This window comes from Ranitomeya imitator, chromosome 6, assembly GCF_032444005.1.
Source record: "Ranitomeya imitator isolate aRanImi1 chromosome 6, aRanImi1.pri, whole genome shotgun sequence".
NCBI lineage: Eukaryota > Metazoa > Chordata > Amphibia > Anura > Dendrobatidae > Ranitomeya > Ranitomeya imitator.
In genome coordinates this window covers 198675530-198693394 of record NC_091287.1, presented here as the reverse complement: position 1 = coordinate 198693394, position 17865 = coordinate 198675530, and the positions used below count along the sequence as shown (strand labels likewise).

The 17865-nt window shown below is 43.1% G+C and overlaps 1 protein-coding gene across 1 annotated transcript in view; it reads left to right on the top strand.

The window, feature by feature from the left end:
- Window positions 1-17865, top strand: part of TRIO (trio Rho guanine nucleotide exchange factor) — a 2940676-nt gene that overhangs the window by 1307275 nt on the left and 1615536 nt on the right. The window contains 2 exon segments of the mRNA XM_069730426.1: window positions 5937-6051; window positions 14225-14340. Coding sequence (XP_069586527.1) covers window positions 5937-6051; window positions 14225-14340 — 231 coding nt within the window.

Here is a 17865-nt window from a genome sequence, read left to right as displayed (position 1 = left end):
CAACGTTTGCATATTCCAGGTGCCTTCTGGGAGAAGCGAAGTCTCCCTAAGCTAGAAGATCGTTGGGTACAGCCGGGACCAGCTGCTTCGAAAGCATCACCAAACCGCGCGCCGAATTTTTGCCTGTAGGACATTATTGCAAGAGAGCTTGGCTGAGTAGATTACACAAGAAGGAAAACACACAGCAAGTCAGCAGGATCTAGGAGCAACATGGCAGATGTGACAACCTACATGGTGAGCTGCAGCATGTGCTACATGTTCACAGATCGACCAGAAGAAGAATCCAATTTCACCTGTCAGAAGTGTAGACTAGTGGCCCTTTTAGAAGAAAAGGTGCGGGGTCTGGAAGAAAGAATAGCAACTTTGAAACTCATCAAAGAGAATGAAGACTTTCTAGACAGAACAGAAGCATCTCTACTGGTCACAGAAGGTGAAAAAAGTGTCAGAGAACCTCCAAAAGCAGATGAGTGGAAGCATGTGACCAAAAGAAGCAAGAAGACCATGGAGAAATCACCAACCACACAACTGAAGAACCGATATCAAATCTTTGTAGAGGATGAAGATAGCACACCTAAGAATGAAGCAATACCAGCAAGCAAAAAAGAAAAGGGCACACAGCAACAAGTGACAGCAAAAAGTACAGCCAAGAAGCAACGAAGAGTGGTGGTGGTGGGAGACTCACTACTGAGAGGCACAGAAGCAGCCATCTGCAGACCGGACATAACTGCAAGAGAAGTATGCTGCCTTCCAGGTGCGATGATCAAGGATGTGACCGATAGGATACCAAAGCTCTTCAGCTCCAAGGACGTCCACCCATTTCTTCTGATACATGTTGGCACCAATGACACGGCAAGGAAGGACCTACCGACAATCTGCAAGGACTTTGAAGAGTTGGGGAAGAAAGTAAAGGAACTGGATGCACAGGTAGTTTTTTCTTCTATCCTTCCAGTAGACGGGCATGGCACCAGGAGATGGAACAGGATCCTTGATGCAAACAACTGGCTAAGACGATGGTGCAGACAACAAGGATTTGGATTCCTGGACCACGGTGTGAATTATTGGTATGATGGACTCCTCGCCAGAGACGGACTACACCTCAACAAACCTGGGAAACACACATTCGCCAGAAGACTCGCTACACTCATCAGGAGGGCGTTAAACTAGAAGAAGAGGGGACGGGAAGAAAAACATTAGACTCGAACAAAGACGACCCAGGAAAACATACTCTGAAGGGAGGTAAGAACATTTCTAAAACAATCCACAGTGAGGAGATTGGAACAAAACAAAATCCTCTAAACTGCATGCTCGCAAACGCCAGAAGCCTGACAAACAAGATGGAAGAACTAGAAGCAGAAATATCTACAGGTAACTTTGACATAGTGGGAATAACCGAGACATGGTTAGATGAAAGCTATGACTGGGCAGTTAACTTACAGGGTTACAGTCTGTTTAGAAAGGATCGTAAAAATCGGAGAGGAGGAGGGGTTTGTCTCTATGTAAAGTCTTGTCTAAAGTCCACTTTAAGGGAGGATATTAGCGAAGCGAATGAGGATGTCGAGTCCATATGGGTTGAAATTCATGGAGGGAAAAATGGTAACAAAATTCTCATTGGGGTCTGTTACAAACCCCCAAATATAACAGAAAGCATGGAAAGTCTACTTCTAAAGCAGATAGATGAAGCTGCAACCCATAATGAGGTCCTGGTTATGGGGGACTTTAACTACCCGGATATTAACTGGGAAACAGAAACCTGTGAAACCCATAAAGGCAACAGGTTTCTGCTAATAACCAAGAAAAATTATCTTTCACAATTGGTGCAGAATCCAACCAGAGGAGCAGCACTTTTAGACCTAATACTATCTAATAGACCTGACAGAATAACAAATCTGCAGGTGGTCGGGCATCTAGGAAATAGCGACCACAATATTGTACAGTTTCACCTGTCTTTCACTAGGGGGACTTGTCAGGGAGTCACAAAAACATTGAACTTTAGGAAGGCAAAGTTTGAACAGCTTAGAGATGCCCTTAATCTGGTAGACTGGGACAATATCCTCAGAAATAAGAATACAGATAATAAATGGGAAATGTTTAAGAACATCCTAAATAGGCAGTGTAAGCGGTTTATACCTTGTGGGAATAAAAGGACTAGAAATAGGAAAAACCCAATGTGGCTAAACAAAGAAGTAAGACAGGCAATTAACAGTAAAAAGAAAGCATTTGCACTACTAAAGCAGGATGGCACCATTGAAGCTCTAAAAAACTATAGGGAGAAAAATACTTTATCTAAAAAACTAATTAAAGCTGCCAAAAAGGAAACAGAGAAGCACATTGCTAAGGAGAGTAAAACTAATCCCAAACTGTTCTTCAACTATATCAATAGTAAAAGAATAAAAACTGAAAATGTAGGCCCCTTAAAAAATAGTGAGGAAAGAATGGTTGTAGATGACGAGGAAAAAGCTAACATATTAAACACCTTCTTCTCCACGGTATTCACGGTGGAAAATGAAATGCTAGGTGAAATCCCAAGAAACAATGAAAACCCTATATTAAGGGTCACCAATCTAACCCAAGAAGAGGTGCGAAACCGGCTAAATAAGATTAAAATAGATAAATCTCCGGGTCCGGATGGCATACACCCACGAGTACTAAGAGAACTAAGTAATGTAATAGATAAACCATTATTTCTTATTTTTAGTGACTCTATAGCGACAGGGTCTGTTCCGCAGGACTGGCGCATAGCAAATGTGGTGCCAATATTCAAAAAGGGCTCTAAAAGTGAACCTGGAAATTATAGGCCAGTAAGTCTAACCTCTATTGTTGGTAAAATATTTGAAGGGTTTCTGAGGGATGTTATTCTGGATTATCTCAATGAGAATAACTGTTTAACTCCATATCAGCATGGGTTTATGAGAAATCGCTCCTGTCAAACCAATCTAATCAGTTTTTATGAAGAGGTAAGCTATAGGCTGGACCACGGTGAGTCATTGGACGTGGTATATCTCGATTTTTCCAAAGCGTTTGATACCGTGCCGCACAAGAGGTTGGTACACAAAATGAGAATGCTTGGTCTGGGGGAAAATGTGTGTAAATGGGTTAGTAACTGGCTTAGTGATAGAAAGCAGAGGGTGGTTATAAATGGTATAGTCTCTAACTGGGTCGCTGTGACCAGTGGGGTACCGCAGGGGTCAGTATTGGGACCTGTTCTCTTCAACATATTCATTAATGATCTGGTAGAAGGTTTACACAGTAAAATATCGATATTTGCAGATGATACAAAACTATGTAAAGCAGTTAATACAAGAGAAGATAGTATTCTGCTACAGATGGATCTGGATAAGTTGGAAACTTGGGCTGAAAGGTGGCAGATGAGGTTTAACAATGATAAATGTAAGGTTATACACATGGGAAGAGGGAATCAATATCACCATTACACACTCAACGGGAAACCACTGGGTAAATCTGACAGGGAGAAGGACTTGGGGATCCTAGTTAATGATAAACTTACCTGGAGCAGCCAGTGCCAGGCAGCAGCTGCCAAGGCAAACAGGATCATGGGGTGCATTAAAAGAGGTCTGGATACACATGATGAGAGCATTATACTGCCTCTGTACAAATCCCTAGTTAGACCGCACATGGAGTACTGTGTCCAGTTTTGGGCACCGGTGCTCAGGAAGGATATAATGGAACTAGAGAGAGTACAAAGGAGGGCAACAAAATTAATAAAGGGGATGGGAGAACTACAATACCCAGATAGATTAGCGAAATTAGGATTATTTAGTCTAGAAAAAAGACGACTGAGGGGCGATCTAATAACCATGTATAAGTATATAAGGGGACAATACAAATATCTCGCTGAGGATCTGTTTATACCAAGGAAGGTGACGGGCACAAGGGGGCATTCTTTGCGTCTGGAGGAGAGAAGGTTTTTCCACCAACATAGAAGAGGATTCTTTACTGTTAGGGCAGTGAGAATCTGGAATTGCTTGCCTGAGGAGGTGGTGATGGCGAACTCAGTCGAGGGGTTCAAGAGAGGCCTGGATGTCTTCCTGGAGCAGAACAATATTGTATCATACAATTAGGTTCTGTAGAAGGACGTAGATCTGGGGATTTATTATGATGGAATATAGGCTGAACTGGATGGACAAATGTCTTTTTTCGGCCTTACTAACTATGTTACTATGTTACTATGTGCAGCACCATATGATGCAAATATCTTTATGGAGCATCTTATGGGGCATAATCAACGTTTGTGAAGCACCATATGGTGCAAATATCTTTATGGAGCATCTTATGGGCATAATCAACGTTTGTGCAGCATTATATTGGGCAAATGTGTCTATGGAACATCTTATGGGGCCATTATTAATTTTTATGCAGGATTATATGGGGCATATTTTAATATGGAGCAACTTATGGGGCCATCATAAACTTTATGGAGCATTATATGGGGCTCCTGATTCAATATGGATATTCAAAAACACTTAACCTACTGATGTCTCAATTAATTTTACTTTTATTGGTATCTATTATTACTTTTGGCATTTACCGGTAGCTGCTGCAGTTTCCACCCTAGGCTTATACTCGAGTCATTAAGTTTTCCCAGTTTTTTGTGGCAAAATTAGGAGGGTCGGCTTATACTCGGGTCAGCTTATACTCGAGTATATACGGAACTTTGTGAATGGCAGGTTACACAAATAGTCATATGAGGCCAGTGCAGAGCTGGATATGGCAGAAGACTGTGACTGGTAAGTATGTAAATGCTCTCTACACACACGTTAATGAATGTTAACGGGAACGTAATTCATGTTTCCCAAACCATGAGCTACATGATTGTAGCCAGGTAAGTATTTATTTAAAATGCCAGAAATCTTGCTTGAAGTGTCTGTCACTAGCTTCACCCAGCTTTTATCAGCAACACTCCAGATGTTTGACGGGTCACCGCCATGTATGTACTTAATGAGAGACATGTCAACCACCTGGAGCTGCGCTATGAAAATCCTGCTGGGGGTGGTGCCAGTCTAGTCTTGTCTATAGCTAAGTTTCCCTACGTTTCAGAGAAAATAATATACTTGGCTGACTTATTCTATCCATGGTGTAGGCAGCATCAATCAGCTGACAGGTTCCCTTTCACTGACTGAGTAATAACAATAATTAAAAAAAGCAAAACATTAGAATGTTCTTTTAAGCTCACTGCTGAATTCACATGGTTTATAAGAAATTGAATGTAAATTGTTACACACACTCAATTTCTAATAATCCATTTTAAAGCCACTGAAACTTTTGTGATTATGCTACATCACAGCTATGTATATCAACCACTGTGTTGGACCCTTTGGCTGTATGCAGACGTTGCAGATTTGGTGCGTTTTTGGTGCAATTTTTCCTTGCACATTTTCTAGATAAACATGAAGCAATCCTGATGCCAGAAAAGTGAATGAGAAACCTGAAGTGTCGTGCACACGATGCTTATTTTTTGGTCGTAGATTTGGTGCAGGAAATAAGTGCTGCAGAAATTTTGCTCAACGTGTGCACATAGCCTTACCTTTACTTTAATAAGTATCAGGCCAGGGTCACACTTGCGAGTTCAATGTGAGAAACTCATGCAAGTCTCTCACATCAAGTCCCGGCACTGCCGCCGGCACTCGGGATCATAGCGTTCAGATGCATAGAAATACATGCAGCCGCACATTCCGGTTCCGAGTGCCAGCGGCAATACTAGGACTAGGATGTGAAAGACTCGCTTGAGTTTCTTGCATTGAACTCGCAAGTGTGACCCTGACCTTATACAAATGATTTTTGTCAAGTTTGTAATTTTAAAATGCCCTTTTGCACTAACAATAGAATACGAGATGTTAAGTTAATTGTTTTTTTGTGTTTAAGCATATGTGTGTTAAGATGTGAAACTTTACAGGTTTATTTTTTAATTCTTTTTGTAGGCTTGCACTTTGGCCCGAAGAAATGCTGATGTCTTCTTGAAACACTTACATAGGAATAGTGTAAATATGCCAGGGATGGTTTCACATGTCAAAGCTCCAGAACAGCAAGTAAAAAGCAAGTTTCTTTAAATGGTTTGGTTTTTTATCTTACAAGGTTTTGTATACACAGGGCCCCATGCATAAAGCTAGTGCAGATTAAGGCTAGTTTCACACTAGCCTTTAGCCGGGCTGTGGAGGGATGTGGACGTCCTCCATGAAGCCCCACCCACTGCCGTGCCTCTTCATTCAGCTCCGCCTACGGCTGCATGCGGCATGCGCACCCTATCTTTAACATTGGGTACACAGGCCATGCCGCTGTATGCGGATGCCTCCGCATGCGTCGTTTTGATGGTGCGGCATCTGCACGAAATTGCAACTCGTTGCATTCGGCGCAGGTCGTTGCACCATCAATACGGCCTGCATACCCAATGTTAAAGAGGGTGCACACGCTGCATGCAGCTGTAGGCGGTGCTGAATGAAGAGGTGTGGCAGTGGGCGGAGCTTCACAGAGGAAGTCCGCAGCCTGGCTAAACGCTAGTGTGAAACTAGCCTAATATTGGAGGAATTGCCTATAGCAAGTAATAAATAAGTGGCTTCCTCTCAAATTAAAAAAAAATTGATCAAAATGTTTTGGCAATTGCTTAACCCCTTTCTGACATTGGCCGTAATATTCCATCCATGTGACCTGGGTTTATTTGACCATAGATGGAATATTACGTCATCGCAATCGCCCGCGCACATTCTGATTCTGACAGCTGACACCCGGCACTAGGTGCCAGGAGTGGTCACTTTAACTCCCAAAATGCTGCAATCGAACACAATCGCAGCATTTTGGAAGCCGTCAGAGGGCTGACAGCCTCTCTGCCTTTGGATTGGAGACCCCGCAGTGTGACATGGGGCCCCGATCGTGGCCATGGTGACCCAATGTCGTCATGACAACTGGATCACCAGAGCTAGGAAACTTGCTGATCAAGCTATTAGCCTGCACAAAATAATTTTCCCATAGTGGGATAAAGTAAAAAAAGTTTATATATATATATCAACGTATAAAACTGTACCACTAGTTAAGGGGACTCTGTCACCTGAATTTGGGGGGAACAATCTTGCCTTGTGCAGGCGTGTACTATGGAGGACAGAGAATGAACTTCAATCCAATATTGCAGCCAGCATGCAGCCAACGGGTAAGGAAAGGGTGAATCAAACACCCGAAAACCCCGCCCCTATGGCTGAAGATTGTTCCCTCCAAATTCAGGTGACGGAGTCCCTTTAAACCCTTTAGTGAACACCGTAAAAAAAAGAGAGCAAAAAACAATGCTTTATCATCATACTGCTGAACAAAAGGTGTAATAAAAGATGTAATCTTGTCCCGCAATAAAACAAGGTGCCATACAGCTCCATCAGTGGAAAAATAAAAAAGTTATAGCTCTCAGAATAAAGTGATGCAAAAATAATTTATTTTTTCTATAAAAGTTTTTATTGTATAAAAGGGCCAAAACATAAAAAAATTATATAAATGAGGTTTCGCTGTAATCGTACTGACCCGAAGAATTAAACTGCCAATTTTACCACACACAAATCGACATAAACCCCCCACCCAAAAAAAAAAAAAAAAATCATGAATTGCTGTTTTTTTGTTCATTCTGCCTCCCAAAAATCAGAATAGAAAGCGATCAAAAAATGTCATGTGCCCAAAAATGTTACCAATAAAAACGTCAACTCGTCCCACAAATATCAAGACCTCACATTACTCTGTGTGGGGAAAATCTGGAAAATTATACCTCTCAAAATATGGTGATGCAAAAACTATTTTTTGCAATGAATGGCATCTTTTAGGCCGGTTTCACACGTCAGTGGCTCCGGTACGTGAGGTGACAGTTTCCTCACGCACCGGAGCCACTGACACACGTAGACACATTAAAATCTGTGCAGATGTCATTGATTTTTTCCGGACCGTGTCTCCGTGTGCCAAACACGGAGACATGTCAGTGTTCGTGGGAGCGCACGTATTACACGGACCCTTTAAAGTCAATGGGTCCGTGTAAAACACGTACCGCACACAGACGCTGTCCGTGTGCAGTCCGTGTGCCGTGCAGGAGACAGCGCTCCAGTAAGCGCTGTCCCCCCCACATGGTGCTGAAGCCACGATTCATATCTTCTGTGCAGCAGCGTTTGCTGTAGAGAAGATATGAATATTCTTTTTTTTTTAAGTTTCTCGTGTTTAAAAGAAAGCTCCATGTCTGCACCCCCTCCCACCCCCTGTGCGCCCCCCCGCTGTTCTTAAAATACTCACCAGGCTCGCTCCCTCGCTGGAGCTGCTTCCTGTCCTGGCCGCACCTTCTACTGTATGAGCGGACATGTGGGGCCGCCGATTACAGTCATGAATATGCGCCTCCACCTCCCATAGGGGTGGAGCCGCATATTCATTACTGTAAATGAGCGGCCCCACGTGACCGCATACAGTAGAAGGTGCGGCCAGGACAGGAAGCAGCGACAGCCAACGAGGGAGCCGGGTGAGTATTTTCAGAACAGCGGGGGGGGGGGGGGGGGGTGGGGGCGTACAGGGGGTAGGGACATGGGCCTTTATTTTAAACTAGAAAAAACACAAAAAAAAAGGATTATTCATATCTTCTTTACAGCAAACGCGGCTGCACAGAAGATATGAATCACAGCTTCAGCACGATGCAGGGGACAGCGCTAAACTTTAGCGCTGTCTCCTGCATGGTGCGTGTGGTACCCAGTGGGCACACGGGCGGCACACGTGTGTCACACTGATGTGCCACAGAAACGCAGGGGCACACGGACACGGATAATTCCGGTACCGATTTTTTCCGGTACCGGAATTATCTGGACGTGTGGGACTGCCCTTAGTGTGTGACAGCAACTAAATATAAAACCCCGCTATAAGGCCTCTTTCACACGTCCTGATATTTCAGGTACTGGAGATGTCAGTGTCTGTTTTTTTAATACTTGTGGCACTTGTGTGGCATGTGTCTGCCGCATCAGTACCACATGGAAGGGTGTCAGGGAAGAATCGTTACAGTAAGTGTTGTTCCCTGGCGCCAGGTGCTAAACACGGCTCTTATCATTCTCCCCTGCTCTCTATGCGATTGATGGAAACAGGGAAGTATGATGAGAGTTATATTCAAGTGATAAAAGAGACAGCAGGTGGCTGCTGATGGGACTATTACTGCCATCAGCCTACCCTTGCTGCTGCTAATAACAGTGACAGCAGTAGTAGCTGATGGGGGTTTTCATCAGCCTCCTGCACTATAAATAAATAAATAAAGAAAGCGGAGTGGGTGCCAAGATGCGACCGTCCAGGCTGAGGAACAGTGGTAAATAAGCAGCTGCCAGCGCAGCATTAGTGACTAGCAGTGACGTCATCAAGGTTACTGCAGTTCACTGAGCCTGCATTCCCAGCCGGGCTGATCTGCAGTGACCTCAGTGAGATCCCCGCTAGCACCATGAGAAAGTCGCACAGTGCAGAGGCGAGTTCATCGCAGTGAAATTCTTCCAGTGAACTGTGGTGAACTCGTCTCTGCACCGTGCAACTTTCTCACGATGCTAACGGGGATCTCACCGAGGTCACCACAATCCAGCCCAGCTGGCAACGCAGCCTCAGTGACCTGCGGTAATGTTGAGGATGTTACTGCTAGTCACTGATGCTGCTCTCACAGCAGTTCATTTCTCATTAGTTCTAAGCCTGGATGGTCACATCTTGGCACCATCCAGGTTGAAAACGGTTTATCCTCCAGACATGGATTACCGCGTGGAACAGAATGACGCAGGAGAGGGATATTGTTGTTTTCTATTTTTGTTTTATTACAGGAGATGAGGGATTCAGTGGAAATAGGCTTTAGATGAGTATAACTCTGTTTGCTATTTTTAAATAAAAAAATAAAAGTGTGTTTTCTTTTATTTCAAATAAAAGCCTATATTTACCATATAACTATAGGATTAGTAATGGAGAGATGTCTTATAGACACCCCTCCATTACAAATCCGTGGGCTTGATGTCATCTGACAATGCAAAGGTGACATAAACCTCACAAATATGAACCCCACTTGCCACTGCTATAGGGCGTGGGAAGAGTCGGGCAAAGCACCAGATTTGGCTCATCTAACAGATGTGCCTTTTCGGTACGGCTGCAGGTTGTTATTTTTAGGCTTGGGGGACCAATATCAATGGCCCCTTACAAGCCTGAGAATAATAACCCCCAGTTGCCAACTTTAGAAAGGTTGGTTGTGAAAAAAATGAGGTGATTACCACGCTGTTTTTTTAAATTATTTATTTAAACAGTTTAAAAATACAGCATGGGGCCCCATCTGTTCTAGATAACCAGCCTCGCTGAAGCTGACAGCTGAGGGTTGCAGCCCCCAGCTGGGATTTTTGGCTGGCTGGTTATAAAAAATATGTGGGAACCAACGCAGGTTTTTTTTTTTTTAATTATTTATTTATTGAATACTCCCATCAGCCTGCACGTGCTCCCACTGTTATTAGCAGCAGCAGACCCCATCAGCTGACACTAGTGACTGAAGGTACACTTTATACATCCGATCACAGCTGCTGGCTCACTCTATCTTTTGAGTGCGTGGGAACCGCGTCTCTCTGACCAGTGGGGATGATTTTACCACCATTCAGAAGCGGTGTTTGCTGCGCTGTCATGCACATGATAGCATGGCAAACAATATGTTTGGGCCCCTCATTCAAGTAAATGGGATTTGGGTCTGCTGCTCAGTGCTGGATGATAGGCTGTATGGTCGCACCATGCAGTCATGCAGCCTGCCATCTAGCTGTAGCAGAGCTAACTGTGAGGTCACATCCTGAAATGTTTGCATGTGATTTCTGAAATATCATAGGCTTTGCTGGTACTGTAAAAAAGCAGCTGAAAATTGGCATAAGAAACTGCAGCAAGAAAACACAGCAAAAAGGCCCAGTGTGAACATAGTCTAAAGGTACCTTCACATTTAGCGACGCTGCAGCGATCCAGACAACGATCCCGATCGCTGCAGCGTCGCTGTTTGGTCGCTGGAGAGCTGTCACCCAGACAGCTCTCCAGCGACCAACGATGCCGGTAACCAGGGTAAACATTGGGTTACTAAGCGCAGGGCCGCGCTTAGTAACCCAATGTTTACCCTGGTTACCAGCGTAAAAGTAAAAAAAAAAAAAAAACACTACATACTTACATTCCGGTGTCTGTCCCCCGGCATTCTGCTTCTCTGCACTGTGTAAGCACAGCGGCCGGAAAGCAGAGCGGAAGGTAAGTATGTATTGTTTTTTTTATTTTTACTTTTACGCTGGTAACCAGGGTAAACATCGGGTTACTAAGCGCGGCCCTGCGCTTAGTAACCCGATGTTTACCCTGGTTACCAGTGAAGACATCGCTGAATCGGCGTCACACACGCCGATTCAGTGATGTCTGCAGGAGGTCCAGCGACGAAATAAAGTGCTGGCCTTCTAGCTCCGACCAACGATGTCACAGCAGGATCCTGATCGCTGCTGTGTGTCAAACTGAACGATATCGCTAGCCAGGACGCTGCAACGTCACGGATCGCTAGCGATATCGTTCAGTGTGAAGGTACCTTTAGTCTCTGTCAACTAGCTTAGTGTCATCTGAAATTCAGAGACTGAGACTGCGGAAGAATAAATAAAAGAAAAATGTTGCATGCAAGTGATCAAATGTCCAGATCTAGTTTCATTCTTCACCAGACATTTTATTCTGAACAACAAAACAAACAACAGGTATCTGTCTAACATTCTGGTTGTCCTCGTATGAACTCGAGCCTGAGAACTTTTCTGATTTTTTTTTTCCCACGCTCGAAGGACATCCAGCAGAGGGCGCATCACCGCGAATGAAGGTAAATACAGGTCATTGACCTACTTTACATTCATTCCCTGGGGTTTTACAGGCAGGAGCACAACTGCATTATAGCAGAGCTCCTGCCTGTAAAATTTTTTAACCCCTTCAGATGGATTTACATCGTGGGACGTGACAGATCATCGGAAGGTATGAGATATTGTTGTTTTTTTATTTTTCCTTTGTTACGGAGCGAGGGTCTTCAGGTGGATTACCAGGATAATAAAATATTCCAACAACCTGTGTTTTTATTTCATTAAAAGACTTCGTAATAATGTGTTTGTGTTTATTTTAACCATTTCAGACTATTGGATTAATAATGGATAGGTGTCATATGTGACGCCTCTCCATTATTAATCTGGCTTAATGTCACCTTTCAATAGCAAGGTGACATTAACCCTTCATTACTCCATATCCCACCGCTACACGGGAAGGGGAAGAGAGTGGCCAAGTGCCAGAATAGGCGCATCTTCCAGATGTGCTTTCTCTGGGGTGGCTGGGGGCCGATGTTTTAGCCGGGGTGGGGTGGGGGGGCAATAACAATAAACCCTCTCCAGGCTATTAATATCTGCCCTCAGTCACTGGCTTTACTACTCTGGCGGAGAAAATTGCACGGGAGCCCACGCCAATTTTTTCCGCCATTTAATCCTTTAATTTAATAGCTAGAGCGCCCAAATTTTGCACATACACACTACTAACATTAGTAGTGTGGAATATGCAAAAAAAATGGGAATATGAGATGGTTTACTGCATGTAAACCATGTCTCATATCATGTCGGGTTTAGGAAGGAGATAGCAAAAGCCGGCAATTGAATTACCGGCTTTAAAGCTATCTCGCGCTGGATGAAATATTAATATATATATATATATATATATATATATATATACATATATATATATATATGTGTATATATATAGAGACAGTATATATGTTACGATTTTTTTACAACATGGATCCATTGTATGTCCGTATGTCGGTTTTGCAAGCATGCGAGAAAATCTCGCAGTACGGATGCCATACAGATTACATACGGAGGATGCCATGCGCAAAATACGCTGACACACCCTGCCTGCGGAGGAGATACGGACCACTATTTTGGGGACTTTTCTGCATATTACGGCCGTAAATTACGGACCGTATTTTTATACGCTGAGTGTGACACCGGCCTAATAGAAATCACCATATTATGGTTGATAAAAATGTGATTTTTGTTAACATTAGATGAGCGAGTATACTCATTGCTCGGGTTTTCCCGAGCACGATTGGGTTATCTCCGAGTATTTATGGCTGCACGGATATTTAGTCTTGCTTGCCACAGCTGTATGATTTGTGACTGTTAGACAGCTTGATTACATGTGGGGATTCCCTAGCAGCCAGGCAACCCCCACATGTACTCATGCTAGCTAGCAGCCCTAAATCATGCAGCTGAGTCAACAAAAATTAAATCTCCGAGCAGTCACAAATACTTGGAGATCACCCGAGCAACGAGTATACTCGCTCATCACTAGTTAACATCTAAATAAATCTGGTTCTCGATCTGTGATCCATCCAGTTCTGCAGACTATGCAATAGGATGAGCTACAGTGCTTTTTGGCCTTTTTATACAGTGGTGATACAGTTTAGAAGTTCATCGCCTCTAAGAGGTTCTTATTGGGAATGACAGGATTGAGGAGTGAGCATGTGAAAATCAAAGTCCAACTCAGTAGGCTTCTATAAACAAGCAAGCCTTCCATCAAAATGAAAACCTCTTGCTTTTGATTTAGGAATAGTGATGAGCGAGTATACTCCTTGCTCGGGTTTTCACCGAGCATGCTCGGGTGATCTTCGAGTATTTGTGACTGCTCGGAGATTTCGTTTTTGTTGACGCAGTTGCGTAATTTACAGCTGATAGCCAGCCTAAGTACATGTTTGGGGTTGCTTGGTTGCTAGGGAATCCCCACATGTAATCAAGCTGTCTAAGATTCGCAAATCATGCAGCTGCGGCAAGGAAAACTAAATCTCCGAGCAGCCACAAATACTCGTCGGAGATCACCCAAGCGTGCTCGGGGAAAACCCGAGCAACAAGTATACTCGCTCATCACTATTTAGGAAGCATGTGAATTCTGTATAACAAATGTTTGCATTTTCAGCAGAATTAATACGTATTTCCATTTGCTTTAAGATACAAAAATGAAAGCTCAAGAGTACAGTTCAATACCAATGTATATACAATGTATATACATTTTGTGAAATAAAAGTTGTGCCTTTCCATGCTGGAATGTCAATATTCACAATTTCACATTCATCAATATAGCTAGAGAACAGCTACTGTTTTCTAAATTTCTGCTTTCTGCAGTTGGCAATATATTATTGTCAATGTCTTAATTTTATAATTTTTTTTTAACCTTTTAGATATCTTAAATGAATTGTTTCAAAGAGAAAATAGAGTCCTACATTATTGGACGCTGAGGAAAAGGCGACTTGACCATTGTCAACAATATGTGGTATTTGAAAGAAGTGCAAAACAGGTTTGTTTGTTCAGTCCTATTGCACATTATGCTTATAAAGAATGTGAATGTGTTGGCACCCCAAAATTGCTTAAAAATATGTTTTTATTGGCAAAACATTGTCTTAGTACTTTTTGTTCTTTTCTAGATTATTGCAACTATTTTTTTAACTTATATCACCAATAAGGGAGTGTATAAAACTAAAGAGACCACTGCAAAATGCTCAGTGTGTCTGATTTTTCTCTTTATATGTATATTTTTGAGTAAAATGTAAATTGTTCCTTCATTCTATAAACTTCTGACAATTTCTCCAAATTTCCAAGCAATACATTTTTGTATTTTTTTTTTTTTTGACAAAGAAAAATGGTCAATTTTTTTTTTAAATCCAGTGCTTTCAGACCTCAAATAATGCAAAGAAAACAAGTTCATAATCATTTAGAAACAACAATACTAATGTTTTAACTCAGGAAGAGTTCAGAAATCAATTCTTTGTGGAATAACCATGATTTTTATTCACAGCTTTCATGCGTCTTGGCATGCTTTCACCAGTCTTTCACACTGCTTCTGCTGCAAAAATTTAAGCAGTTCTTCTTTTTTTGATGGCTTGTGACTATCCATCATCCTCTTGATTACATTCCAGAGGTTGTCGATGGGGTTCAGGTCTGGAGATTGGGCTGCCCATGACAGGGTTCTGATGTGGTGGTCTCTTAATTTTTGCCAGAGGTGTATATACAGTCATGACCAAAAGTGTTGTCATCCTTGAAACCAATCCAAAAAATGAAATAATTATGTCATAAAATTATTGCAATTACATGTTTCTTTATACACATATTTCCTTTAGGGGAAAAAAAACGCAAATTGAACATAATTTCACACAAACCCCTAAAATGGGCCTAATAAAATTGTTGGAAGCCTCAATTTAATATTTGGTTGTACACCGTTTGGAATAAATAACTACAAATTCAATTGCTTCCTATAATCATCAACAATCTTCTTACAACTCTCATCGGTAATTTTGAACCACTCTTCTTTTGCAAACTGCTCCACGTGTTTGAAGGGTACCTTCTCCCAAAAGCAATTTTAACCTCTTTCCCCGACCTTGGACGTTTCCATACGTCCAGGTTGCCTGGTGCTTAACCATCTTGGACATATCGACACATCATATCTTTATTGCAGCACAGCTACCGTAGTCGCAGTGACACCATTAAAGTTCCTCCACTATTTTACCTCAGCCCCCCTTATCCCATGCAACTATGATTGCTGTGATTGGCTGTTCAATTCTGAACAGCCAATCATAGAGTTTCTCAGTATTTCAGGCAATCAGATTGCCTGAAACACTGATGTCCAGCCTATGATCAATGCTATAAAAACACCAAGCATATGCTGGAGTCTAGCAATGCCAATTTCACCAGGGCCAGCTTTGATTGGTATGATCCACGATGACATCGATTGCACCAATCAGAGATAACATGCGCACTGTGACCTGGCAGTGGCCATTTTGTACTCCCTCATTCTAGCTGCAGATTTATACACGGCAGTCACTCTGTCTCACTGTGTATCGTGCTGGGCCTTATGGTGCCTCAGAAGCCTGTTGCACTACAATTGTTGCTGCTACCTGTGCAGTTGCTCCTGCTGAAGAAAGAAAAGTTCCTGATCTGTTATGAAAGGCAATTCAGTGCTACAATGGACATAGCGGTCAGAGCACATACAGTGATCTGACAATAACCCAAAATCATAGAACGAGCACTGAGACGTGGGAACTCTGCAGACCGCAATCCCTAATCCTCTCCAAACAACACTAGAGGCAGCCGTGGATTGCGCCTAACTCTGCCTATGCAACTCGGCACAGCCTGAGAAACTAACTAGCCTGAAGATAGAAAATAAGCCTACCTTGCCTCAGAGAAATACCCCAAAGGAAAAGGCAGCCCCCCACATATAATGACTGTGAGTTAAGATGAAAAGACAAACGTAGAGATGAAATAGATTCAGCAAAGTGAGGCCAGACTTTCTTAACAGATCGAGAATAGAAAAGGTAACTTTGCGGTCTACACAAAACCCTAAAGAAAACCACGCAAAGGGGGCAAAAAGACCCTCCGTACCGAACTAACGGCACGGAGGTACACCCTTTGCGTCCCAGAGCTTCCAGCAACAAATTAGACAAGCTGGACAGAAAAAATAGCAAACATTAGCAAAGAAGAACTTAGCTATGCAGAGCAGCAGGCCACAGGAATGATCCAGGGAAAAGCAAGTCCAACACTGGAACATTGACAGGAAGCCAGGATCAAAGCATTAGGTGGAGTTAAGTAGAGAAGCACCTAACGACCTCACCAGATCACCTGAGGGAGGAAACTCAGAAGCCGCAGTACCACTTCCCTCCACCAACAGAAGCTCACAGAGAGAATCAGCCGAAGTACCACTTGTGACCACAGGAGGGAGCTCTGCCACAGAATTCACAACAGTACCCCCCCCCTTGAGGAGGGGTCACCGAACCCTCACCAGAGCCCCCAGGCCGACCAGGATGAGCCACATGAAAGGCACGAACAAGATCGGGAGCATGGACATCAGAGGCAAAAACCCAGGAATTATCTTCCTGAGCATAACCCTTCCATTTAACCAGATACTGGAGTTTCCGTCTAGAAACACGAGAATCCAAAATCTTCTCCACAATATACTCCAATTCCCCCTCCACCAAAACCGGGGCAGGAGGATCAACAGATGGAACCATAGGTGCCACGTATCTCCGCAACAATGACCTATGGAATACGTTATTTATGGAAAAAGAATCTGGAAGGGTCAGACGAAAAGACACAGGATTAAGAACCTCAGAAATCCTATACGGACCAATGAAACGAGGTTTAAACTTAGGAGAGGAAACCTTCATAGGAATATGACGAGAAGATAACCAAACCAGATCCCCAACACGAAGTCGGGGACCCACACGGCGTCTGCGATTAGCGAAACGTTGAGCCTTCTCCTGGGACAAGGTCAAATTGTCCACTACATGAGTCCAAATCTGCTGCAACCTGTCCACCACAGTATCCACACCAGGACAGTCCGAAGACTCAACCTGTCCTGAAGAGAAACGAGGATGGAACCCAGAATTGCAGAAAAATGGCGAAACCAAGGTAGCCGAGCTGGCCCGATTATTAAGGGCGAACTCAGCCAAAGGCAAAAAGGACACCCAGTCATCCTGATCGGCAGAAACAAAGCATCTCAGATATGTTTCCAAGGTCTGATTGGTTCGTTCGGTCTGGCCATTAGTCTGAGGATGGAAAGCCGAGGAAAAAGACAAGTCAATGCCCATCCTACCACAAAAAGCTCGCCAAAACCTTGAAACAAACTGGGAACCTCTGTCAGAAACGATATTCTCTGGAATGCCATGTAAACGAACCACATGCTGGAAGAACAATGGCACCAAATCAGAGGAGGAAGGCAATTTAGACAAGGGTACCAGATGGACCATCTTAGAAAAGCGATCACAGACCACCCAAATGACTGACATCTTTTGAGAAACGGGAAGATCAGAAATAAAATCCATAGAGATAT